At 42.1% G+C, this 27,086-nt stretch overlaps 1 protein-coding gene across 2 annotated transcripts in view; it reads right to left on the bottom strand.

Moving 5' to 3' along the window:
• SBNO1 (strawberry notch homolog 1) overlaps nt 1-26,732 on the bottom strand; it is a 47,190-nt gene extending 20,458 nt beyond the window's left edge. The window contains exons 1-9 of one of the 2 annotated variants that reach the window (XM_075898549.1): nt 26,437-26,732; nt 19,960-20,087; nt 19,217-19,321; nt 18,018-18,327; nt 9,625-9,725; nt 7,611-7,707; nt 4,726-4,886; nt 4,386-4,519; nt 4,148-4,238 (exon numbers count right to left, since the gene is read on the bottom strand). In XM_075898549.1, coding sequence (XP_075754664.1) covers nt 4,148-4,238; nt 4,386-4,519; nt 4,726-4,886; nt 7,611-7,707; nt 9,625-9,725; nt 18,018-18,327; nt 19,217-19,321; nt 19,960-20,085 — 1,125 coding nt within the window. In that variant the 5' untranslated portion in view covers nt 20,086-20,087; nt 26,437-26,732. The remainder of the gene's footprint in view (nt 1-4,147; nt 4,239-4,385; nt 4,520-4,725; nt 4,887-7,610; nt 7,708-9,624; nt 9,726-18,017; nt 18,328-19,216; nt 19,322-19,959; nt 20,088-26,436) is intronic. The other variant, XM_075898550.1, reaches the window with a different exon arrangement.
• Nucleotides 26,733-27,086: the final 354 nt, after the last annotated feature.

Raw genomic sequence — 27,086 nt, 5'->3', positions numbered from 1 at the left:
TAAAGTTAGAAATATGAACTGTAAGACTGCTTGTTTTAAGAATGCTAATGAGAGCCATTACTGGTGTTCCCCCCATATCGTAATGACTTGCAAACAGTCGTGTTTGTTTTTTAAGTCGAAGCAGTGGTTGGTCCTAGGAGAACAATACCACCTGGCACTGAAATGCCATTTTGATCATGCTTCCATGGAATAATATCAGGGTGTGTATGTAAAACAAAAGGTTCCTGCTCCAAGTGGAAAGACTAAGCAATGGAAATCTATCAATCAGTCCTTTGTCTTTTGCTGGCTGAGCACACTAAATGAGGATACACAGAGAATTGGAGACTCAAGTCAGAGTAAAAGAAATTAACATGAAATAAGAAGAGCTCTTTAGGGTAAGAATCTGTTTATTATAAGTTCCTAAGGGTATGTCTACACTGTAGACTTATTTCGGAATAAGAAATTTCAGAAGAAATATTCTGAAATAGCTTATTTCAAAATAGCGCATCTACACACCAAGAGCTCATCAAAATAGTGCTTAGCTATTTTGAAATAGAGCACCCACACTGATTGGATACTAACTTGCATTTAAGGCCACCTGGAACCACTTCATGCAGTGCATCAAGACAGCAGTTACTTCCTGGAGCTGCTGCCTGAGGCCCATGATTAAAGTCATTTCTCAGGTTCTTCACCTTTGCCTGCCTCATTGAGGGACAGCAAAGCCATTGTTCTGACTATTGTGGTTGCCCTTGCGGACACCTCAGTTCTCTAGCTATGGAGCAGGAGCTGCCTCTGAGCAGCTGACAGCCCTCATCCGTTGTGCTTCAGTTTCTGCCAGCTGCCCTCCTGACCCTGCAGGAATGCAATCTCCAGCTGAATGAGATGACCCTCACCATCTCTCTGGGAGCATGGTTCTTTCAGCTGCACCCCACCATGCACCATCACTTCTGGTGGCTGGACACCACTTACAACTGAAAGCACTGGCTCATCATGCAGTGGTGGGATGACCAGCAGAGGCTCCAGAATTTCTGCACGCAGAAGGAGACCTTTCTGGAGCTGGGTGCATGGCTCACCCCTGTCCTCACATGATGGGATACACACGAGACCCTCTACCCCCCGGATAAGAGGGTTGCTACTGCTGTGGGGAAGCTTGCCATGCCAGACAACTACTGATCCATTGGCAACCAGTTCCGTGTGGGGAAGTTGACTGTCAGGGCTCTCATCATGCAACTATGGTGCTCTCAGGCTAAAGTCCCAGGAGGGGGGTGAACTGCTGGAAATGTGGTTCTGCCCCGGAGCGGGAGCTGTGCTCCCTTGGCCTCGCATACGCCTGGCAGAGCTCCTTAACTTTCTTCTGGACCTGCTGCTGGGTCTAGATGTGGCCTTTCGTGGCCAGGTTGTCAGTCATGAGGCCATATATGTTGGCATTGTGCCATCTTGTGCAGAGATCCTGGAGTTCTTCTTACTTGCCCCAAACTTCAATGAGGGCCAGGATCTCTGCCCCAGACCAGGATAGCATACATCTCTTGTGGCCCCTGGCAGGCTCCTGGGAGCTATCAGTGTGCTCCCTGGGAGCAGTGGAGGGCTCTTAGGGAGCTTATGGGTTACTCATGCTGGCCTGATGACTTGCTGTGGCAGCAGGCTGTCTGGGCCAATTTCCTGACAAGAGCTTTCCCCTGTGGCTGCAGCTTTAAAGGCTGCAGAAAAAGGGGAACTCTAGAATCCTGATGAGTGTGGACAGAGTGACCAGCAGGGCACCTGTGGGATTTCCTGGAAGCTCCTCATTTCAAAATAACTCCAGTTGCTGTGTCTACACACTCACTATTCCGAAAGAGCTATTTCAAAATGGGCATTATTCCTCGTGAAATGAGGTTTACAGAAGTTGGAATAATCTGTTTTTCCAAGTTTTATTTTGAAATAACAGAATTGCTGTGTAGAGGCTCACATAATTATTTTAGAATAATGACTGTCATTCCAAAATAATGCTGCTGTGTAGTTGCGCCATTAGTGACTTAGAACTAGCTATGTATTTTCTTTTTATTTTGAATTTAGTAACTTATTTTGTCTGTTTTCACTTTCAACCACTTTAATCCTACTGTTTGTACTTCTTAAAAACACTTCCTTTCTATCAAGCCCAGGATAAATAATAGTTATCTGCGGGAAATGACCAGTGCGCATCTCTCTCTTTCATTGATAAACAGGGTAAACATCCTCATGAGCTTTCCCGCTGTAACATTTTTACACCGAGAAAATTTGGGGGTTTAAGTTCCTTTTGGTGATTAGTTTCTTGGGTGCTATGCCATGGAACTGAATTCTCCCAGAGTAGAAGTGGCTGAGTATCTGACCCAGCAACAGAGTGGTGGGGAGCCCCAGAAAGCAAGAAGGCATGATCAGCACACTGGGGAACAATCCCAAAGGGACTTCTGTGACCGCACTCTGGCACAGATCTTATCATCCAAGAGACATCCTACACACTCAAAGTGAATATTCAAGCAGTAATATTGAAGCACTGATTCTGCATTTCTTTCATATCAATAAAGTCACTAGTGATTTCTATTTATAGGATTAGGTCCCATTTTACATGTAGGAATACAGTTAAGAGAACAGTATAGTGGTGATAAATCTTCCTTGGATGCAGATTTTACACTTTATGTCCCTAATTGAGGGGTTTCCTACAGCATAAAGCCAACGTGTCATAATGAGTCAAAATGTTTTTTTAAGTTGAAGAATTTAGCCAATAAGTCAATTTACAGTGGTTACTTTAGTGAATTGTATTAATATTCTATAGAATGATTTACTCATATGACTCCTAAAACCACTGGTTTGACAGATTTTAAGCATAGAACACAAAATCGTTTCAAATCAGACAGTTAATACAACTAGTAACAGAACTTAAGTCTTACATAAGAAGTCATCTACTTTACAGCTAGCCATCTATTGTGAAAGAAAAATAAGCAATAAAAATGCCAAACTTAAAAAAAATTGAAGCAATATTCACTGTATAACTCTCAGAGGACTTTTATTCAGAAGTCACAGACACTATTTATGCTTGAAGTTAGGTATATATAGCCAGTTACTTGCAGGTTTAGGGCCTAACTGAACAAAATCATTTACACAGCACTTAGAATAATAAAAATGTAGGGTTGGAAGGGACATCAAGAAGTCACCAATTCCAGCCTCCAGTATGGATGCAGGGCCAAGTAAACGTACACAAAAATCCCTATTTTAAAAAAGCCTCTAATATGGTAAATTCCACAACCTCTTGGAAGGTTATTCCAGAGCTTGACTACTTTTAGAAAGCTTTTCCTAATATCCAGGGCTCGACAATTAACGTGATCTACTCACCCATGGCAAGTAGATTACAAATTGACACAGCCGTGCAGCGCAGTCAGCGCATGCGCAATGTGCAAAACCGCGCGGCAGGTGAACAGGGCTCGCCACAGCTTGGCAAGCCCTGCTAATATCTAACCAAAATCTCCCTTGCTGCAGATTAAACCCATTACTTCTCATCTTAGGTCCTGTGGACGTAGAGAAAAATTGTTTCCCAGATTCTTTACAACAGGCCTTAACATATTTGGAAATCATTAGCAAATCCCTCCTTAGTCTTCTTTTCTGAAGAGTAAAACATGCCCAGTTCTTTAACCTTTCCTATCGGTCATGTTTTATAAAACAATTTTTTGTTGCTCTCCTCTGGATTCTCTCCAGTTTGTCCAAATCTTTCTTAAAACGTGGCTTACAGAGTTACACACAGCTCTTCAGCTGTGGCCTCATCACTGCCAAACTGAGAGGGACAGTTACCTCATGTGCATTACATACAACACCAATGTAAATACTATGGATGTAAAATCCCATTTAGTTTACCAGCTAAGCTTTGTGTTAAACTGGCTAACCAATTAAACAGGGGCAGGCAGGGCAGTATCTTTCCAGGTATTTAAGTTAGGTTGACTGGTCTGTAATTCCCTAGGTCCTCTGTTCCCCCTTTAAAGATAGGTATTTGGCTTGCATTCTTTCCCTTTCATTGTTGATATTAAAATATGTTGAATGAAAACCATTAACCTTGTTTTTCAACATAAAACTTCAGAATGACTTTTTAGACAGTAGCATGCATGTCTCAAACAAGCATAACTAAAGTTTTGCCTCAATTGTACATATTAAAAAGTTTCCACACCTTGTTTAATGAATGAACCAAAATATTTTTTGCTCCAATGTCCCTCAAGTCTCTTTCTGCATCATATTTCAGATCATTTGACACACTAAACCTGGATACAAAATAAAAAAAGGCATATAATTTGTAAATTACAGCAAAAGACCAAAAGCACCATAATTCAAGACATTTGTCCAAAAAAGCTTTCATTAATTTTAGATAGTACAACTACAGAATGTATCATCACAAGTAGTTAACTTACCATACAGCTCTTTTTCTTCCCAACAAGTAATTTTCATATATTATTCCAGCAATGGTCCTTCCTTTTCCTACGCCAGCACCATCACCTATTAAGAATCCAGCTCTGTCTCCATTTGGCAGGAATGTTTCATGTTGCTATGAAGAAAAAAAAAAAGCAAAAAAAAAGTTTTGAGTTTTCGAAGATATATAATCTACAGATTTTGCCAAGGACAGAACAGCCCACACACCTACACCTCTGCAAACACACACTTTCACAAGCTCATCCTCAAAGGCAAAGTTTAGTCCTGAAGAGGACCTTTGCATTCAAAAAATAAAGCAATTTAAATTATAGTGCAACCTACCTGGGCTGCATAAGTAATTGCTTCAAGTTGCAATGCTGACAGCCAGCCATTATCAATACTTTCTTCAGATATTGATGTCTGATACCATACTTCAGGAGGGGTTACACTGGATAACGAACTGGTTTCTACAACTGGATCAGGATGACGTAGGCCAATTTTTACTAATTTGGAAGGAAAATACAGCAGTTTTAAACATAATTCAGAACACTTTCATTATTGTTACTTTAGTTATTTCAGAAGTGGATAAATCCTGAGAATAAATTTCCAAGACTAGGTGATTTTGGTTCACAATTAAGGTTAAACTGCTCGACATCTCTAAATTATTTTACTCTTTTGAATCCAGCTACTGCTCTTAATATACAACAAGGTGTCCTTCTAAGAAAAAGAAGTCCTTGAAGAACCACTTCTGCTTTGTTAAATTCCCCTTTAAGTTAGAAATATTGGCTTTGAGTTCTGCCTACTCACAGAAAAGTCCCCAAAAGACTTAAGCTCTGCTCTCTGATAACATCACTGCCATTTTCATACTGAGAACACACAAACAGCTCTCATCAACTATTCTTTGTTTACACGTTGCTACAGTGCCTATATGGTCAAACTGTTCCCTCATAGTACAGTGTGGGAATAGAAGAGGCAGATCAAAAGCAGCTCAATTTAGTCAGAGATTAGCACATACTACCTCTACGTTTATGTCATGTCACTATTCCACAAAAATGAAGTTACATAAACTGAGAAAAAAGCACTTCCCAAGACACACTCCAAAGAATACAAGACAGAAAAAGATTTTTTTTAAATGTCATGAAACTTGAAAGCATGCTGCCACGAGGGCTACCAGAAAAAAAAAATCCAAGAAGTTTTGCACGTCACATAAATAGACTATCTGCTCAAAGTATTGTATCATTTGGTTACAAAGAGTAGATAAGACCTCAGCAATGTGATCAATATTGGAGCTTAATGGCACTTGAAGATCTTTTTCTGTATTGTGACTACTTTTTTTACACATTGAACTGTGCAAATTAGGATTCTGTCTTACACTCATTTTGAGCTGCAATAGTAGAATGGTAAACCTTTACAATCTTAGATTTCAGGGGTTTGCAGAGAATCCATTACATACATTTTAATAAGAGAATACATTTAGGAGTAAAATTTTACTTTAACTATTCAAAAAAAAATGTCATTTTTTCCCAGCACACTGAGGATAGTGAATGTAGCTCTTAAATCATTTTATTCCAAGAAGTGAACTCTTCAACTGAAAGCAATAGGGAAAACAAAAATAAAGAGAGAGACCTCACTAGGGCTGCTACTGTGCTGCTGAAAAGGATAAAGTATACTTCCTAGGTTAGGGAACTGGTGCCACACCACATTCTACTGTGGAAAAATAAAGGCAACTAAGATGAAGAGAGTGAAAAGCAAAACATTTTTGGCTGGATATGCAAAAGAACTATCAATTTTAAAGATACAATACTTAGTGAAAATCTTTTCCCTGCCTTATGCTGAAGTGCAGCAGAGATGATCTTATTGGTAACTTCTGCCCTTAAAAGTATGGACATTTAGTGGGGGTTTGCCTTTGACCTGCACACAGTAAGAACCGTGTGATTCAAACACTACTTAAAATCATGCTCTAAACAATTTTTACCCTAAGTTAGGAACACCAAAGGCTATCAAACATTTAATTGTTAGCAATTTAATGTAGAATGTAAGTGAGTAGTTGGCCACCTAATAAGCCTAGACTACCTCTGTTATCAGAGGCAGCGGGGGGAAGGGAGGGGAGAAGTAGTCGGTGCTGGGGGAGCCTACTTAAAGGTTGATTTCCCCCAGCACTGTCTCCACAGCACCCCCACCCCCTCACACTGCCTCCTGTCCCCTGCGGTAGTAGGACCCAGTGCAAGCCGGAACTTAACAATCCTGGCTCAGTCCCAGCTCACACCGGGTCCTAAATCTGCCCCCACTAAGGCTCTGCAGTTTAAATGTAGAAAGAGCCAGGCTGCCCGTGTGCCCAGCTCTTACTACATTTAAACTGCAGAGCCACGAGAGAAAGAGGGGTGGGGGGGGCACAGGATAGCTCCCGGACCTGGTGAAAGCCAGGACTGAAGAAGCTTTCCTTTATGGACTAATCATGCAGTCGATAAAAATTTTATTGACTACATGATTAATGGATTACCTGCCTCTTAACATCCTTAATTTAATTTACTTTTCACTATGTTCCATCCACATATCAGATTGGACACTGAAACATCCATTAAGTCACTTTCACATTCTTAGCATTGCAAAGTTTAAGTTATTAATCCACAAGATAAATGGGTCTTTAAAAAGAATTATTCCACAAATAAGAAAATCAGTAGAACTATTTCTACTAATCTTTTGATCTATAAAAGCTGTTAAATATTTGACCATCCTTTTAAAATTATCTATAAATAAAAACACTTCCCTGGCCAGTGCTTAGATTCTAGGATAGTGACTGAAATGGTTTCTTTGGCAAATAAAACAAAGCTTCTAAATATGAAGACAACAGTTCAGTCCTGAGCAGTCAGGAACTGTTTATTTTAGTATGTGCATAGATGGATACAAATTCAGAAGACCATTGCAAACTCAAACTTTTGGCTTACCAATCATTTTATTTTGAATACTTACCATTGTTAATGAACTAATGATAGAAAGCTACACCAACAAATATCAGGCCCCTCAAGGTCAAGTTCAAAGAATTAAGTTTCAAGAGTTAACTGTTGCCCAAGAAAGCAATTTTCTCCATGAAGAGCAAAATCTGGTCCCCTTTTAACAAGCTATTTGATTTTGATAAAGCATTCCTATGTTATCTGTACATATCCTGTTAGGGATCTGGGCATTAAGCCACCTATAAATTTGTTTGGGATGCAACCAGGCAGTCGTACATTTTATTGGCATATACTCTGCATATGTTTCTGCATGACCCATTTCTTCTTCATCTTCCTCCTCAGGTTCCTCTTCCTCTTTTATTACTGGAACTTTCTAAAACAAAAATATACCGGCTTTAGTCAAATGATACATAGCTGATGCTCAACTTCCCAGAAGCGTACAAGCATGAGGAGTGGAAGCTAAAGTATAGATGACAATTTCAGTTCTATTTCCATAACGCAGCACCTGGACCAAAGAACAATAAAAGCCTCAATTACGAGGTTTTGTAAGAGTTCAGCAACCACACTCTTTTTAAATGGATGCCCTTTGAAGAAGGTGGCATTCTCTCAGATACACGTTTAACTCTTTGCAATGATACCATCCTAGCATAGGACATGTGAGCAAACAAAAAACCCTAAAGAAACACCTCACCCTGCAAAGCAGCATGGAGCACTGCAACCAAGCCTATAGACCAAAACTTTATAAAGCTGTTAGTCCAAAATATGCACTTTTCAAGTTTACTTTATGTACCAGTTGGCATAATTTCAAACTTCAATTATCCAAATGTAGTGAACCAATGGGAAGCTGTATGCCTTGTCATGAATTCAAAACATCGGAGTTTAAGTTTACAACACAACCAGGGACAACTCTTTATTCAAATAAAGGGATGCTAGAAAGGAGTATGATTCTATTTTACTGCAGTTAGCATGCCAGAAATAAAATGTAGGCTCACATTTGGGAGTGTACTCTAGCACCTATACCTGTAAAATAATTTGGAAAGGAGAAGACCTTTATGTAAACATTTCTGTGAAATCTGCAGCAGATTCCCATGTTGACTCTTTAACCAATGGAAATCTTCAAGTGACTTCAAAGTATTGGAAAGTATGCATATGTAATTCACCCATGACTGTGGTATCCAATATACAGGCAGTCCCTGGGTTACATGGATCCGACTTACATCGGATCCTTACTTACAAATGGGGTGAGGCAACCCCGCACTAGCTGCTTCCCCCCAGCAGACCAGGGAGACGCGAAGCTAGCGTCCCCTCTCCCGCCAGCAGACCAGGGAGACGCGGAGCGGCTTTTCTCAGCAGACATCTCACCTTGAGAAAAGAGGACTGAGGGAAGTGAGGTGTGGGAGAATAAAACTGAGCTCTGGAGAAATGTTTGGCTAGAGTTTCCCCTACAATATGTACCAGTTCCGACTTGCATACAAATTCAACTTAACAAACCTACAGTCCCTATCTTGTATGTAACCCGGGGACTGCCTGTAGCTCAAAAGAGATGATAATAACTCATCGTCTTTCAATGGCCCATGCTACTATGCAACAGATGAGTGCAGTATTTTTTTTTTAATTAGAAAAACATTTTCCAGGTCTTAAAGATAAGACCCTTTATCATCAGATAGCTCTTTTTAATATTCAAGATCTAGACAGTTTTTAGGTGCCATACCACACAACAGACTCATCTGAATCTAGTTTTCACTGAAATAAGATTTAAGTGCCTAATTCAATAGTATTCATGCTAGTTATTCACTTAAAAAAGCCAGCATATCAAAGGACCAAGAAACAGTTTACACTGTCATACAACAGATGGCTGGTGCAATTTTCTGCAGAAATATTAGAAGCCTCAAACTATGGAGAGTGGTATATCTGGTTGCATAAGAGGGAAATTTATCCAGAGGACATTTTCTACAGCAAAGTGAGGGAGCTACACATCAGCTTTGGTCAGGTAAGACACCTTTCAGCACACACGATGGGTTCTTGTGAAAGATACCGGACTTTCAATGACTCTCCCCCCGGACTCATAGGAAAACTGCTTTGAAGATAAAGCAGCGTGATCTGTTGGATCAACCGCCCCGTAACTCTTGCAGCCAGGGAAAAATTTTCCTTCAGAATCAGATGCGCTATGAGATTATGTAAACCTACAAAGCTTCCATGGGCAACTGTTGAAATGAATTAAAAGATAGTAGGGATCATTGATATGCAAGACTCATTTAAGAAACTATATCCGTTCATTCTTAAAACTCACCATAGTAGGTGAATAACTTCTCATTTTTACATCATTTATCCATATTCTTGCTACTTCTTTTGTAGAAGTCTCCTTCTTCACAGCACCATTGCTTAGATCAGCTACAAGAAAAGTTACATTTTAAAGAAATTAGTAGTTTTCTTTACATTTCTCTGTTGTACTGATTTATACATCACTTAGTTGAGGTAGCTAGAAATTAGTATCTGAAATCTTGGATAGTACACCAACATCCTCAAGAATAGCCACATATATTTATATAAAAATCTATCACTGCCTGAAATTAGTTCTGCTGCCTTCTTCTAAACAAGCAACATGTACTTAAATCTTTAGATTAACCAGTATGGCAAAATGAGAGAAACATGTGGATCTAATAAATTAACTTAAAAAAGTGACGACACCTGGACCAAATCTCTAAATAGACCATTTAACAGTATTCGGTCTCATGTGAGAGACAAGGCAGTTTAGTAGGAAACCACAAATTAAGTGTTTGTTTTTTTTTTTTTTTAAAGAGAAGTGATATTACTTGGTTTGGTGGTGTTTATCACCTTTGGAAATACTACAAATATTTCTGTAACAAAGTCAACATGTAGAACTTAATTGTTTTAAATGCTACAGATGGCCAACGACAAGACATTTGTTCACTTCATCCCTTTAATGATGAGGGCCACAGTGCAGATTTAAGAAATATCTATATATGGGCAGATAAAGTTGAAGCTTTAGTTAGAGTTACATTTCAAGTTTTTACTATATAAAAGCAAAAACATTCATTAAATATAAAACTTGGACAGGTTACTTAAGTAAGAAAAGTCAAATAAAAATACTAATTGATAAAAACTGGATATTAAATAGTAAGAAAGGATTTAAATTCTCCATTGTAAATCTTCATTCTTTTGAGTTCTCTTGAGTGTTTCTACAAAGAGGTTATCAGGGAAGAGAAAACAGTCTATTTATTTTAAAAAAGCAATTGTCAAATTACTGAAAAATATATTGGACTGAACTCTATTTCAGAAACTAGCAACATACACCAAGAAGTTATTACTATACAGGCAGTCCCCGACTTACGTTGGATCCGCAGTTATAAACGGGGCTGCCCCGGAGTACACGGACTGCAGGACCTCGCGGTCCCGCCGCCCGTGTACTCCGGGCGAGAAAAGCTGCTCCGCATCTCCCTGGTCTGCAGACCAGGAAGACGCGGAGCAAAGCCACTGCCCGAGCCCCCCCCCCCGCGGCTTTGCAAAGCCTCGGGGAAGCCGGCAGCGAAGCAGCCCAGGCACGCCTGGGCTGCCTCGCTGCCCGAGCCCCCCCACAGCTTTGCAAAGCCGCGGGGGGGCTCGGGCAGCGAGGCAGCCCAGGCGCGCCTGGGCTACTCCGCTGCCGGCTTCCCCGAGGCTTTGCAAAGCCGCAGGGAAAGCCGGCAGCGGGACAGCCCAGACGCCCCGCGGCTGTCCCGCCGCCTGGGTCCTCCGCGGCTTTGCTCCCCGTCTCCCTGGTCTGCTGGTCTCCAGCAGACCAGGGAGACGGGGAGCAAAGCCGTGGAGGACCCAGGCGGCGGGACCGCAGTGCATCTCAGTCCGCCGCCCGCGTCTTCCTGGTCTGCTGGGGGGGGGGGGGGGGGGCAGCTAGCCCCCCTCCCCCCCCCCCCCCAGCAGACTAGGTTTTTCTCTGGACGCCTGTGGCAGAGCAGCTGGGGCGCTGCCGGTTTGTCCCGCAGCGCCGCTCTGGGCGCTACTGGACCAACCCAGCAGCACCCCAGCTGCTCTGGTCCTGATTCAGCCGCTGCTGGTCAGTTTCAGCAGCAGCTGAATCAGGACGCCTGGGGCAGAGCAGCTGGGGTGCTGCTGGGTTGGTTCAGTAGCGCCGAGGAGCGGCGCTACTGGAGCAACCCAGCAGCACCCCAGCTGCTCTGCCCCAGGCGTCCTGATTCAGCCGCTGCTGAAACTGACCAGCGCTGACTACAGGAAGCCCAAGGCAGAGTTGCTCTGCCTCGGGCTTCCTGGAATCAGCTGCTGATCAGTTTCAGCAGCAGCTGACTTGGGGATGCTTGGGGTTCTTAAGTTGATTCTGTATGTAAGTCAGAACTGGCGGTCAGTTTCAGCAGTGGCTAAATCTGGACGCCAGTTCCAACTTACATACAGATTCAACTTAAGAACAAACCTACAGTCCCTATCTTGTACGTAACCCGGGGACTGCCTGTATTAGAGACAATAACATGTCCTGTAAAAAGTCTAGGCACATACCATTACAGTAAAGCAACTTAAAATGGGATATTATCTACTTAACCTCAACTTCAGTTTGAGGATATTCTTCCTACTGTTGCAACATGAAGATAGTTGTAAATGAAAGATTGATAATTACTAACTGGTTTACTTTAAGCAGAGCTGTGAGTATAGACAGTGAAAGAAAACTGAAACTATGTACTGCACAATGAGAGAAACATGTGGATCTAATAAATATAACTTAAAAAAGTAAAAACACTTGGACCAAATCTCTAAATAGACCATTTAATAGTATTCTCTCTTGTGTTGCTCTCTCCCCCATATGTAAAAAGTATTAAAAATGGAAAAAGTAATCATTAATCAAAAACTGAAACACTCATGACGTACGGTACCTGAAATTACTTTTAACATTTAAGTTAAGAATACACCTTCTTAAATGACAACATGGAATCAGAGGGAGAATTAAAAAACCCAAGCCCTGAAATCCACATCTCTCTCTTCTGCCCTGGTTAGGCCTCAATTGGAGTACTCTATCCCACCTCTGGGCATCACATTTCAAGAAAGATGGAGAAATTGGAGAGTGTCCATAAAAGAGCAACAAAGGTGATTAAAGGTCTAGAAAACATGAAGGAAGATTGAAACAACTGGGCTTGTTTAGTTTAGTAAAGAGAAGACTGAGAGGAGACTTGATAGTGGTTTTTAAGTATCTAAAAGGGTGTTTTAAGGAGAAGAGAGAAAAATTGTTCTTCTTGGCCTCTGACAATAGGACAAGTAGCAATGGCCTTAAACTGCAGCAAAAGAGGTTTAAGCTGGACATTAGGAAAAACTTCCCAACTGCCATGGTGGTTAAACACTGGAATAAATTGCCCAGGGAGATTGTGGAATATCCATCTCTGGAGATATTTAAAAGCAGGTTAGGCGGACATCTACCAGGGACTGTCTAAACCAGGGAGGGACAAAAAGGCCTCCACAGGCCAGATCCGGCCCACCAAGCAAGATGATCTGGCCTGCAGAGTCTCTGCCGCTCCGACCAGCTCCCAGGCCAATCAAGTACTACTGTGAGGGCAGGGGACTGGACTCCATAAGCTCTCAAGGTCCCTTCCAGTTCATTCATACATATGAATATATATAAATCATAGAATACTAGAACTGGAAGGGACCTCGAGAGCTCATCAAGTTCAGTCCTCTGCCCCCACGGTAGGACCAAGCACTGTCTAGAGAGAGCATCCATGCAGGCTCTTTTGAAAAAGCAGATCCCTTTCTCAATCCGGTTTTGAGGTGTGGATGCTCTCTTTCAAAAAAGTGTCTTTCGAAAGAATCTTGCAGTCTATAAGTACCCCAAGATGGAGTTGTAATGTAGTTTAATTTTCCTGGGTGGCAGCCTTGCCATAGGCTGTGGAGGGAGGGGGAGGGCTGCTGCCGTGTCCTGAGTGCAGAATGCAGCCTCACTCTGGGCTGTTGTGCAGGGTCCACAGGCTGCAGTCCTCACACTGCTCCCACCTCAGCACATCTCCAGCAAGTGCCAAGCATGGGGGGTAGGGTCACCTCAGAAATACCTGCATGCTCAAGACTCAAGTCCCCTTGCCCTAACTGCCTTCCAACATGTACCATGCATCAACCCTCCACCCCCTTCTGCCTCATTCTCCTCAGGGAGAGGGGGAGTGGGCCCAGTCATAAAAGCCACAGAGCAGCGGGAGCTGCTCAAGTGTTCTCTGCCCTTGGCTGCCTCTAGCCGTACACCTGACTGCACCAATTGCCTCCAGGTCTCATGCCTCCCGCCTGCTCCTGGCGTAAGCCAGTCAGGGGGCAGCTGCCATGTCTTGCGCCACACGTGGGTGTCGCTGGTGCCAGCCAAGGATGGATCACGGGATGCTGTCCTTGCTGCTGCTGGAGCTGGCGGGGCACTAAACTGTCACCATGGATGACTGCGCAGACAAGGTGTGTTGGCATCCGCAGCGCTGCATGCCCAAGTTCATCAATACCACTTTCAAGGTGACCATGGTGGTCACCAACACGTGTGGCTCACTGGCCAGGAAATACAGGGTAACCAAGTCCAGCCACCGGGAGAGCGGAGGGGTGAGAGGATGGTGAGCGTAGCAAGCAGCGGGTGCAGGCAATCCAGCACGGAACCTAGAGGTTTTCTTCTTGCCCCTACAATAAGCTGGTGCTGGCGTTCTAATCTTGTGGAGGGAAGAGGAGCACAAGGCTGGAGCGCTAGGCAAGCGATGGCTCAAGTACCTGGCCCAAGGCAGATGGCAGTTCCCCACTGGGTCGGGGAGTGTTGGGACCCTCAACGCGGAAGTAGACGCAGATGCGGCTTCCCCACTGGAGCAGCAGGGAAAGCCTCCAGTGCAGAGCATAAAAGAAAGTAAGTGTCCCCCCATCCCCTGCAAGCCCAGTGCCTCATGCACACTCTCCCCAGCTGCACCTTCACCCCGTTCATGCCCCCTCCCCTCTGTCCAGACAGCCTGCTCCCAGCCCACTCCTGCACTCTCCCTCCTGTCCAGACACCCTGATAAGGATGTTAAATATTGGTTAATTGAATGGTCAATTAAGAATTTATCAAGTTATTGGTTACTCAACTATTTTATAGTCCTCGGAGGTGGGGCCAGCACCACTCCAGAGGAGCCCTCTGCCACTCGGTGCTGCTACCTCTTTATCAGAGGCAGCAGCACAGGCTCCAGCCAAGAGCTAGTCTGTGAGAGGAGTCAGTTTAAAAACCAGCTCATTGCCACCCTGTGCTGCTACCTCTCATACAGAGGCAGCAACACAAAGTGGCAGCAGCCCCTGTCCAGAGAGATGAAGGGGGGCTGAGCTCCAGAACGTGGCGTGAGACAGAACTGAGCCAGTCTGCCTGCCCACCTGGCTCATAGAATCATAGAATACTAGGACTGGAAGGGACCTCGAGAGGTCATCGAGTCTAATCCCCTGCCCTCATGGCAGGACCAAATACTGTCTAGACCATCCCTGATAGACATTTATCTAACCTACTCTTAAATATCTCCAGAGATGGGGATTCCACAGTCTCCCTGGGCAATTTATTCCAGTATTTGACCACCCTGATAGGAACTTTTTCCTAATATCCAACCTAAGCCTCCCTTGCTGCAGTTTAAGGCCAGGGCTTCTTGTTCTATCCTCAGGTGCCAAGATGAACAAGTTTTCTCCCTCCTCCTTATATGACACCCTTTTAGATACCTGAAAACTGCTATCATGTCCCCCCTCAATCTTCTCTTTTCTAAATTAAACAAACCCAATTCCTTCAGCCTTTCTTCATAGGTCATATTTTCTAGACCTTTAATCATTCTCGTTGCTCTTCTATGGACCCTCTCCAATTTTTCCACATCTTTCTTGAAATGCGGTGCCCAGAACTGGACACAATACTCCAAGGCCTAACCAGCGCAGAGTAGAGTGGAAGAATGACTTCTCGTGTCTTGCTCACAACACACCTGGTAGTACATCCCAGAATCATGTTTGCTTTCTTTACAACAGTACCACACTGCTGACTCATATTTAACTTGTGGTCCACTATAACCCCTAGATCCCTTTCTGCCGTACGCCTTCCCAGACAGTCGCTTCCCATTCTGTATGTGTGAAACTGATTATTCCTTCCTAAGTGGAGCACTTTGCATTTGTCTTTATTAAACTTCATCCTGTTTATCTCAGACCATTTCTCCAATTTGTCCAGGTCATTTTGAATTATGACCCTATCCTCCAGATTAGTCGCAATCCTTCCCAACTTGGTATTATCTGCAAACTTAATAAGCGTACTTTCTATACCAATATCTAAATCGTTGATGAAGTTATTGAACAGAGCCGGTCCCAAAACAGACCCCTGCGGAACCGCACTTGTTATGCCTTTCCAGCAGGATTGTGAACCATTAATAACTACTCTCTGAGTATGGTTATCCAGCCAGTTATGCACCCACCTTATAGTAGCCCCATCTAAGTTGTATTTACCTAGTTTATTGATAAGAATATCATGCGAGACCGTATCAAACGCCTTACTAAAGTCTAGGTATACCACATCCACCCCTTCTCCCTCATCCACAAGACTTGTTATCCTATTAAAGAAAGTTATCAGATTGGTTTGAAATGATTTGTTCTTTACAAATCCATGCTGGCTGTTCCCTATCACCTTGCCACTTTCCAAGTGTTTACAGATAATCTCCTTAATTACTTACTCCATTTATCTTTCCTGGCACAGAAGTTAAACTAACTGTTCTGTAGTTTCCTAGGTTATTTCCCTTTTTATAAAAGGGCACTATATTTGCCCTTTTCCAGTCTTCTGGAATCTCTCCTGTCTCCCATGATTTTCCAAAGATGATACCTAGATACCTCCTCTATCAGCTCCTTGAGAATTCTAGGATGCATTTCGTCAGGCCCCGGTGACCTGCAGGCATCTACATTTTCTAGGTGATTTTTAACTTGTTTTTTATTTTACCTTCTAAAATTACCCCCTTTCCACTAGCATTCACTATGTTAGGCATTCCTACAGACTTCTCGGTAAAGACTGAAACAAAGAAGTCATTAAGCATCTCTGCCATTTCCAAGTTTCCTGTGACTGTTTCTCCCTCTTCACTGACCAGCGGGCCTACCCTCTCCTTGGTCTTCCTCTTGCTTTTAATGTATTTATAAAACATCTTCTCGTTTCCCTTTATTCCCGTAGCTAATTTGAGCTCATTCTGTGCCTTTGCCTTTCTAATCTTGCCCCTGCATTCCTGTGCTGTTTGTCTATATTCATCCCTTGTAATTTGTCCTACTTTCCATTTTTTATATGACTCCTTTTTTATTTTTAGATCATTCAAGATCTCATGGTTAAGCCAAGATGGTCTTTTGCCATATTTTCTATCTTTCCAACACATCGGAATAGCTTGCTTTTGGACCCTTAACAATGTCCCTTTGAAAAACTGCCAACCCTCCTCAGTTGGCTCCTAATATACTTTAAATGTAGAGCTGCAGCAGAGGTAGATCCTGACACAGCACAAGCCAGGACTGAGCTAGGCTGCTAAAAATTTACTGTGGGGTGGGGAGCTGGAGGAGAGGGTGTGTAGTCTAAAGCAAAAGCTTATAAGCTGATGCTAATTGGTTAATTGACTATACTATTACATACATGCACCCTGCCCTCAGACTGCTCCTGAACCCTGCCCTGCTCCTGCCCCCTCTCCCCAGCCAGACACCCTGCTCAGCCCCATCTGAGGACAGTATCCTGTCCCCAGCCCTGAATCTGGCACAGGCCTCACAGTCCAGCTCCCATCTGGCCACAGGAAGGGTGGGAGACTCCCTCCTGCTGAGGCATGAGTAGGAGAAGAGGTTAAGATCCAGCTGTGGTGGACAAATGGGGGTTTGGCGAGAGTGGCGAGCGGGGGCACAGCCCTCTGTGTGTGTAGGTAGGTAGGTAGATACATTAGAGAGTAAACTTAGAAAAATGTCCACAATAGAATATCAGCTATATTTAAGGTGAAACTGGTAGTTACATTTCTAGGAATTATCCTGCAACAGGATCTCAAATATTTATACCTACTAAATCTCCTAATATTTGTAACTTACCATTTAACTATTCATGCAACAATTTTCTCCTAGAGAACCATTAAATTTTCTATAAAACATTAGCCAGCATCATAATAGACTTTAACGTGACACAAACAGGGTTTTGGTTTTTTTAACAAAATGCACAGCTTTCTGTTTATTTTCTCCCCAACAGGTGCTTCAGAGAAACATGGCTAAAAGTCAAATATGTGCTTAGAAGTGTTTTTGGGACGAAGAGAAAGAGGTGTGACTAATTTAAGGACAATACTCCCTTGTTGCAGACAATAGATTACAAAAAAGCATAGGCGCAAACACTGCGACATCAACAAGAGAAACTTCTATACACAAAATGTTATCGATGTTAGTTATGTATCTTCCTATTTCAAAATTTCTTTTCAGTTTGTCTCATTCCTTAAAAGGCTATATCAAAGGTTTTTGAGTTTTTAAAAATTCAGTCATTTTGTACCACTTCATATTTATCTTTTATAACACTGAGAAGTTGGGAGTTCACCATATGTCAGGTTTCTAAGCTCTATTTTAATGCTATTGTGCTATTCTACTGTTACTCCTGATCACCACCAAGATCTCTTTTAGATTATTTCAGTATCATATTTCTGAAACAAAATGCACATGGAAGGAAGAACTACTTACTAGCTGCCGTCGCAACAGGCTGGGCAATGTTAGGAGGTGGCTTCAATTTCATTAGTTCATTAAGACTATTATTTTTGAGAAGATCTTTCAGTTGGATCTGGTCCTTTGAAGGTGTAGTTGTCAAGGTATTGCGTACTGCTGGTGCTGCAACTGATGGTCGAGTAGTCGTGCTGGTTTGAATGATTTTTGCTACAGTGATGGTCTGCCTATTAGTCGTCACAGGTGTGGTTTTTGTCATTACTATCGTAGTCCCCAAAGTTGGAAGCTGATTTATTTGATTTAGCACAAAAGTTGTGGTAGATGGTGGTTGCTAGAAAAGAAAAACAAAAAAAGTAAGACTGTCCTATTTTGGCAATTGAATCAGGCTGATTCTCAAAGTGACACTACTCAAAAAGCAAAACTTGTGTTATATATCGTTCACGTAGAGGATCGGAGATATACATTTAAGCAGCGTAGGGGATTTTATTGTTCTTAAAATGTATGGACTCTCTATATTGCCTTATCGTTGCACAACTGATATTGAATTACATTTTATTTCAGGACATGGAAGTCTGCACAAGACAGCATCTTCCAAAATGTATTGAGTGTTGCTTCTCGGGAGGATCCAGTTCCAAAGGATTTTTTCCCCAAAGAGAAGAGGAAAGAACAGATAAGAAAGTATCTCACCATCTAGATACAAAGTACATCTGCTATGCAGAGCTTTGGTTGTACAGAAATTTTACAGACTGCACAACATGGTTTCACTGTTAGTTTATAAATAAACTGATATACTTTTCTGTACAACTTTGTTAACCCTACCCTCTAGATATTGATCTATTTCTACTGTATATAATCCTCCAGAAAGAAAGATCTTGTTCATAATATCTATGTTAACTGATATTTTGCTTAATACATCTAGAATTCTCAGACTCCCAATTTAGGACAATATATGATACTTAAAAGCATCAAGTTTAATGGCATCTGTATTTTAAGGGTACTCATAAGATATAAAATTGGACTCTTCTTTAAACAACTTTTCCCTTTCTTGAACATCACACCAACCCTTCAGAAGTTAGCTTTACTGACAAAGCCGGGAAGGAATTTTTGATTATTACAAATTGTACTGATGGGATGGCAAAGAGCTAACAATTTATAGGCCTCCCTCAACTGTTCACTTTACTATTTTAAAGTTACAAAACTCTAAATATGTCAGTTCTTACCCTGACATTTAATAGTGCTGGAGTAGATACAGTCTCTGGTTCTTGTTTAACAGCAACTGTTGCCTCAGTCTCCAAGCCTAGTTCTAATGCACTAAGTGGCACTGACTAGAGAGAAAGAAAGCAAGCACGATCAGGTACCATTTAGTAGGAAAAAAGAATGAAAACCTTTACTACCAACCCCCCATATTCAAACTAATGACCAAATCCTTTGCTCTGCCCGTTAATATTCCTAGTTTCATTCGATCAAGATGGTAGCACATCAAGTCATAGACTTTACTCCCAAAATTGTTTCATGCATAAAAAGTCTTTCCAGTTAACTGCTGTGAAAGCTGAATGAGTTTTGCAATGTCATTTCTGTTGACAGACTATTGTTTTTCAGTCTATGTCCAAAAAAAGTGTTCCATTTTTGCAGTGTGCAAGTTGTCATGGTGATTAAATTTTCCTCTCCTGAAAGGAGTAAGAATTAACCACACAAGATATACCAACAGAGGTTCTGTGTGGGGATACATTGCATGGTGACCCTAGAAAGTTGATATTAATACAAGTTCAGTCAATAACATATTTTTGATTCCTATTCCTAAAATATATGCTTAAACACAGGTGATTACCATATCAATTTTTTTTCATATGCTGGGCTTCTATAGCAATGGAAATATACAATTCTGGTCTTTCATAATAGTTTAAAAAGCTATCATTCCATTACATGCAATACCAGTTAATTTTAAAAAGCTCTCATTTTTAACCTGCTGAACAGCTGGTGCTGGAGTTGCAAGGCCCATGTCTGCAGGGTCAATACCAAACAGATCATTTGGACTGATTCCACTCTCACTCAAAGCAGCTAGCAACAGATCTTGTCCTGGCTCCACCATCTCTAAAACAGAAAGTAAATAAGACCACAGGCGTATGTTACAACTCTTAATTTTGCAGAATCTTTAGCATTTTATATTTCTCTATCTTTTCTAAGGGTACCGTCAAATTAATCACCTTCATAAAATGCGTTTTAGGTGCTAAGTCTGCCCACATAATCTCAACAATTCTTGAGGTTTTGTACTTGCTTTTAAAAAATTCTTCTTTACCTATAAGATCCCCACAAACAGGGAACCCATGAAAACCGACTATACCCAAGATACGATGAAATGCATAAAGTAAACAAGTTGAAAAGAATTCTCCTCTACCTTTTTCTTAGTACTAGTAGGAGTTTTAAGTAATACTGATATACTGAAGTGAAGAGACAGAAGTGCACTGCCCAAGCATGGAGAAGTATCTAGCTAGTAGTTAAAAATATTGTATTTGTTTAGCCTATAATAATTCTATACCTGCTTCATGAGACAAGAATTCAGGAAAATTCAGTTAATTTAAGTAGCTCTAAAAATATTTGTTCTGTATTAAATAAGCTTTACATTTGAATATGAGAATTTTTTGCATAGTGGGAAAGAGTTGATCAACTGCTGTTTTTAATGTACTGAGTCAGCAAATATTCATATGGACCACATTATTTAGAACAAAATGTAGGCGTTGGGCTTTTTATGTATACGATGGCTATTAAAATTAAGTTTTAACACTATCTTGGAGTAAATTAAAAATCAAATACTCCATGTTTTTGGGGAAGAGAAGACCGGGTACTACAAAACGTAACACAAATATCCTGTTTTATTCTACTTTAGGTACTCTGTTTTCGCTCAAACACAGGAATTATACTTAACCTCATACATTACAATTACTCACTTATCTGTACAGGCTTGCTTACACAGCTAAGTTTACTCATGCTTGATAACAGGTGTCTGTACTCTATATCTGAGCTGTTTAACTGTAAGCACAGAAAAGGACAAAATATTGAGCACTGTTTTAGAAACAGGGTTTTATCCAAAGTTTTCAAAACAATTCTCAGCCATTTATCAAAGTCTGTACTTAAACTAAGCTAAGCTCAAAACTTTGTTTAACAATATCTACACTGCTGACAATTGAAAAAAAAAAAGATAACTGGAAGCTCAAAGATCCAAAGTGTTTGTGCTCCCTAGCTCTGCCTCCTTACTGTTGAAGAGATTGCCTACTCTCTTCTGACAAGTGGAACTAGCAAAATGTGAAGTGTCACAAGAAAAATATGCTGAAACAAACTGATTATTGAATTCACATTAAGAATGAAGTTAGTGTACTACTATAGCATTTATGAGCCCTATGGATCAGGACCTCACTGCTGGGTGCTATTCAAACAAAGCAAAAAACTGGCCCTAGATTCAAGGAACTGAGTGACAACAGATGGAAACAGACAGGGCAGTAAAAGGAAACAATGAGACAATATTGGTCAGTATGACAAGCTGGGGGGCGTAGGTGTTTTTGGTAGGCATCATGTTAGGGAATTTTAGGAGTGTTTTGGAGTTGGATAAATTTGACCATCCCTCAAAAGAGGCTACTACCAAAAAAAAAATCTAAGTAGTCAGTTTAGAAACTGGATTAAGGGAAATTTCCAAGTAGGAAAAAAAATGGTTAATTTTCATCATAAGAAAAAGTTAAGTTGGATGCCACAAGGTTCCAGATTGGTTGTGTTCCGTACATTCATATTAATGGGAATAGAGTGGGAGCAGCAAGGCAACAAAGTTTGCAGAAGACATGAAGTTTAGTCAGTAATGGAGAATTTCCAGGAACTATGTAGTGAACTTCACTGGGTTCTAAGTAAACTACCAATTCAGAAGAGAAACCTTCACATCTCTGTCACTAGCTCAAGACTTCTGCTCAATATGGCCAAAAGAATAAACAGTGTAAAGACAGAGAAAATGTCATGAAGGCAAGTGAAAAGTCTGGGACTATATCTTACAGTAGGGAAATAAAAGCATAACCATTTAAACGATTACTCAATAAGCAGTACTTGAACCTAAAATTGAGCTAATCAAGTTAAAATGCAGCTCTGTAATTTTACAAAGTCTGAGGTTCTTCAAGGTCTGTGGTTCAAGATGTACAATACTATAAAAAGGATATGTTGTTTAAGCCTAAAAATTAACACAAAAGCTACTTTTTTTAAAGTTGATCTTACAAGCTGTTTATTTTTCATCTGTTTTTAACAATAGTTGTTGGGCCTGTAGAATCTTGTTTAAAAAAAAAAAAAAGTCTGCAAACTGTCCCCATACTTCTAAGCAACCAGACCCAACCTGTTAGTCACAAAAAAATCTGAAGTACAAATCAAAGAATTGTTATGCAACTAACAGATACCTTGACAGCAAGGTATAACTCACTTTTCCTATAAATCACAAAAAAAAATAATTACTGTCACAATAAAAAAGGCTCAGTATATTCTGTATGATGCGTTGTGCCACTACAAAACTACTTTTAGTTAAAAGACAGTTGGGTAAACTTTATGTATTACATAAACCAATTTCTCTTCAAGTCATAAAAAAATAAGCTGATTTAAGAACAAAGTAACTGGCAGTATTCTCAATGCCATTTACACTATGGCACGTATCCATGCCAACTTGCCAATCTCTCTCACACTTTTCCTATTTTAGCCTGTGTGAAAAGCACAGGAGCATAAAATAAAGATGCTCAGAAACAGATGTCCAGCCTACTTTTTCCCCCTAGAATGAAAGGAAGGTGATAGTGACTTTAAGCCCAGATTTTCCATTTTTAAAAAGCCCTACATGCCACATAACTCTAAATGTCTTACCAATGGGACTGGCAATCATTACATTTTAAAAGCTTCTCTATTCAGAAATTGTCTCTGACTGCCAATCTGCTATGGCTTCCACCAAACCCTGCAAGCTAATATTTAAAGCACTGAGGTCTAGCTCAAAGTGCAAATGTCATAATGTCTTACACTCTACATAGAATGCTAAAAGCTAAGCAACCTTGTATTGTCAAGTTTACTAACAGCCTTTGTTCACCCTTTAACACTAAAGTCCTTCCCGTAGCTTCCAAACAGTCTTCCCACTCCATCTCCAGTTGCTACTGTACAGTAGTGATCCAAAGATCATTACTACCCCCAAATGATGTGAAATGATTTGTTAAACAAGATCAGTAGAATTCTGCGCAAATACAAAATTTTGTATCCATATCTGTATCCACAAAAATGAGCTACAGATATTTGCATCCACAGCTGCAAATGTGGAGATCCACAAATTTACAGGATTCTAGATAAAAAAATTTGTACCCAAATCGGGGGGGGGGGGAGGAGGGGGAGAGGGTGGGCAGAAGAATGGCGGATTTCTGTAGATTTGTAGGGCTACAAAGATAACAGTATAATTTGCTTGGAATTATTAGCAAGGATTCTGCTATTACAGGATATACAGAATTTGAACTGGAAAATGCACAGATCTCAAGTTCTGTCTCCTCCAGAAGCCAAAATGAGATGCTACAAATAGGCTGTTCAGATGTTCATAATATTACCATATGAGATCTAATGAATCCCTTAGGCTTGGCTTCTCTATAAGAAGTTTTGATACCCATGGGCAAAGCTGGACTAAAGCAAAAAAAAAAAAAAGGCACATGCCTAGCACTCTGGCTCTCAGCATCATGCAGTGATGTCAGAATATACATTTTCAATTAAAAATATATTACTAATCCTCATAGCTGCAACAAAAAGCCTGCAAACCAATCACATTTAATTAAACAATGCATCTTCAAGCCTGCACACAGCCTCCAGAAAAGGAAAAAGCATAACCAATAGAACCAGAGAGGAAAGGGCAGGGGGAGGGGGGAATTGTGGTCCAGTGCCAAGCAATATTTAATTGGGGAGTCAAAAAGAAAGTATTGCCTCACAGTGGGTTGTTATAACTATGTTTAAATTTAGATGACCATTTAAATCATTTAAATCACTGCCTCCGCTGAAATGAATGGGTCATTTCACAACTCTCAATGACAAGTGTACCATAAGAGTTAGACTTTAACAAAACTGAAAAGATCTTTAAGAGAATACTAATAAAGAGACACACAAGACATTTCTTTTGAATTAGCTGTCTGACCCAGAGCACTCTTTAAGCATCTTCAAAACTATTTTAGCACCAGATGAGCAGAGAACTTATTAAATGTAACAAGGGGATAGACTTGTCAAAGGAAAAAAGTTAGGGGCCTATTTTCATGTTTCAAAAGTATCATTTTTAGACTAAGGTAAAGTTATGGCCCTTTGTAAGCATGTACTGCACCTCTGAACCCCAATACATATTATACCATAACAGAATACATCAGTTTCCATCAGGCAGCTCAAGCCCCAAAAATCCAGAATAAATAAAAAAAGTTGTGAAACTTTACACGAAATTGCAGAAGTCTCAACATCCATAAACTTTAAATACAAACCCTGTCCCACTACATTAGCTAATCAAAATGACTAAATTAAATATTAATCAACATAAAATGCAAGCAGCCTGGATAAAACAAAACAGGGCAGATTTGTAAATGTCAAATAAGTTTTAAACTGTACCAGTTATATTTCAACCAATTAGCCTATTCTTTAACAGAATACATGACCCTCTAAGACTCTTTCTAAAAGAAAACTCAAGTTTTTAACAGCTGTAACTTCCCCAACACATACAGAAAGTTGGAATATAATTTTTTTTTTAATTCAGAGTGACTGAAAAAGGTGAGGACTCTGTTCTCAAGAAACAAGCATTTTTCCAGGTTTACTATCCCTAGCATACAGTACCACAAAAAAAGGTTGCTATCAGAGTTAACTGGACTTTGAGGCTCATTCATTAAGGGCAAGTCTAGCATTCAAGCCCACCAAAATGATCTGTTTAGTTGCAAGAACTCTTGAACACTTTGGTCATTATTCATACAAACATTAACAAACATGTTCTGTTAGTATTTAAGTGCTACGTGACTATTTGTTGTTTGCTAATTAATGGTTCTTATTTACCTATTGACTATCCAGTCTTTAGGTACTTAGAGACTATTTGTTTTTCCCTATTCCATTCCAGCTGGGCTTTCTCCTTGATACTTTTTTACCCACTGTCTCGGTCCTCCCCCTCCCATTTTTTCCACCCCTCTCTTTCTTCTCCCCTATTTATTTTGGTCCTGGACATCCAATACTCTGGTCATCTGAAGAAGTGGGCTGTACCCATGAAAGCTCAAGATACCATCTACTTGTTTTGTTAGTTTTTGAAGTGCTACCACACTATTTGTTTTTTTAAGTTTATCTTGTACAGACTAACTCTTCTACCCCCTGAAGCTTATTAACAAACAGGTTCCTCTAACTAATGGATCAGCCATCCTCAGCCTGTTAACCTTGCCCACAAACACGTGCTCAGGACATAAACTTCCGGGTTGAGTTAGAACTGGCTGCGTAATTGCATCCCATAAACTACTTTTGTTTTCAGCTCTACAGCACCTTCAGGATTCCCCTAACAGCAGCATTAAGCTCAGAGAGATGGGTAGGAGGTTCTACAAGTCAGTGAAGCGTCAAAAATCAAACATCGTTTACAGCTAGTGTTCTCCCGTCGCTAGAGAGGCTCTATTTGTTTTCTAAACAATTAACCGAGCAATGAAAGAGGCAGAAACGACAACGGTTAGAAATGCTAGGTAATGAGGCCATTTTGCTTAACCAGACAGTGAACGGGGGAGAAGGGGAAACTCGCCCAGCCACGTTATAAGGGCCATAAGTTCTCTCTGCTGGTATCCACCGGATCCTAATAGATTACTTCAATGAACCCAGAAGCTGAAACTTCCTCTGGTGTGATCCCTTCGCCACACAGATCTGTGTGTTAGCAGCCAACGGCAGGAACGCTCGCCCTGCCCTGGGGCACTGACCCCCGCAGCAGTATCAGTGCGTGGCGCCACCAGACCACCTATCCCCCCCCCCCCCCGTCCTTCCCCGAGGCAGCGGTTAGCTCTCCCCGGGCAAGACTTGGGAGGTGTTGAAGGGGCGCCGCAGTCTCTCTGCCAGCCAGGGAGCACATAGGAGTGGCCAGTCAGCGAGGGGCCGGCGGCTCGGGTTGGGGGGCGCGCTTAGAGAGAAGGGGCCGTGGGGCGATCTACGCCCCGCTTCCCACCGCGTCCCCGTCCAGACAATACCCAGGCACCGACCGCTCGCAGTCCCGCCTGGCTCCCTCTCACAAGGCCTCCTGTTCGGGGCCGGGGCGGGGAGCGAGGCCGCGGACAAAGCCCGGCCCCGATCGGTGCGTGGCTGCCCACACCGGGAAGCGGAGGGGGGATCCCGAGGGTGCCGCAGCCTCATCGAGCAAGGTCCGCCCGAGGCCCCCGCAGCGTCGGTACCGGCAAGAGAACACGGCGGCACTCACTCTCTGCTGATCCCTACGCGGCTGCTCGTGGAAGTCTCCGCCGCTGGCCCCGCCGTCCGACGCTTTCTAACTCTCCGCCGCCATGTTCGCCCGCCCTGCCTCCCCTCTTCTGAAGGAGGGGCCTAGGGCCGGCGGTGGCGGTGGCGGTGGCGCAACACGTGACCACACCGCTGGGCGCCCCTCCTCCCGCTGGGCGCCGCGCGCCACAGCCACGTGATACCAGTCCGCCGCGTCGCAGGGCGACTCGCGCGCTGTGCACCACCTGACTCGTTCTCACGGCCCCTCCCCTCTGAGGCGCGGCCAACTCTTCTTCTCTCGGGGGCCGCTCCCATCACGTGACGTGGTGCCTTTCGCGCCCGTGGGTAGAAGACAAGGGGAGATATCGGCTCGCGGGGTTCCTCGGCAGCTGCGGGGCCCGATCTCTTCTGTCCGGTCAGGCCCACGGTGGATGCCGTAGACGAGAACGTCGGGTGCAGGCCCAGTTTTCAGTGGGTGGGGGAGGGGAGAGCGAGAAGTCGGCTGCTAGCAATCACGTGATCCCATACGCAGGCGGACGTAAGCGTGCGTATGCAAGACGCGAGAGGCGCGGTCTTCTGCGCGGGGCACGATGGGAGAAGGGTCCGGAGTGAGACGCGATGATGAGGTCACGG

Source organism: Pelodiscus sinensis, chromosome 15 (assembly GCF_049634645.1).
Source record: "Pelodiscus sinensis isolate JC-2024 chromosome 15, ASM4963464v1, whole genome shotgun sequence".
Classification (NCBI taxonomy): domain Eukaryota; kingdom Metazoa; phylum Chordata; order Testudines; family Trionychidae; genus Pelodiscus; species Pelodiscus sinensis.
Note: the sequence above shows the minus strand (reverse complement) of the source record. Positions and strands in the feature narration are given on the sequence as shown.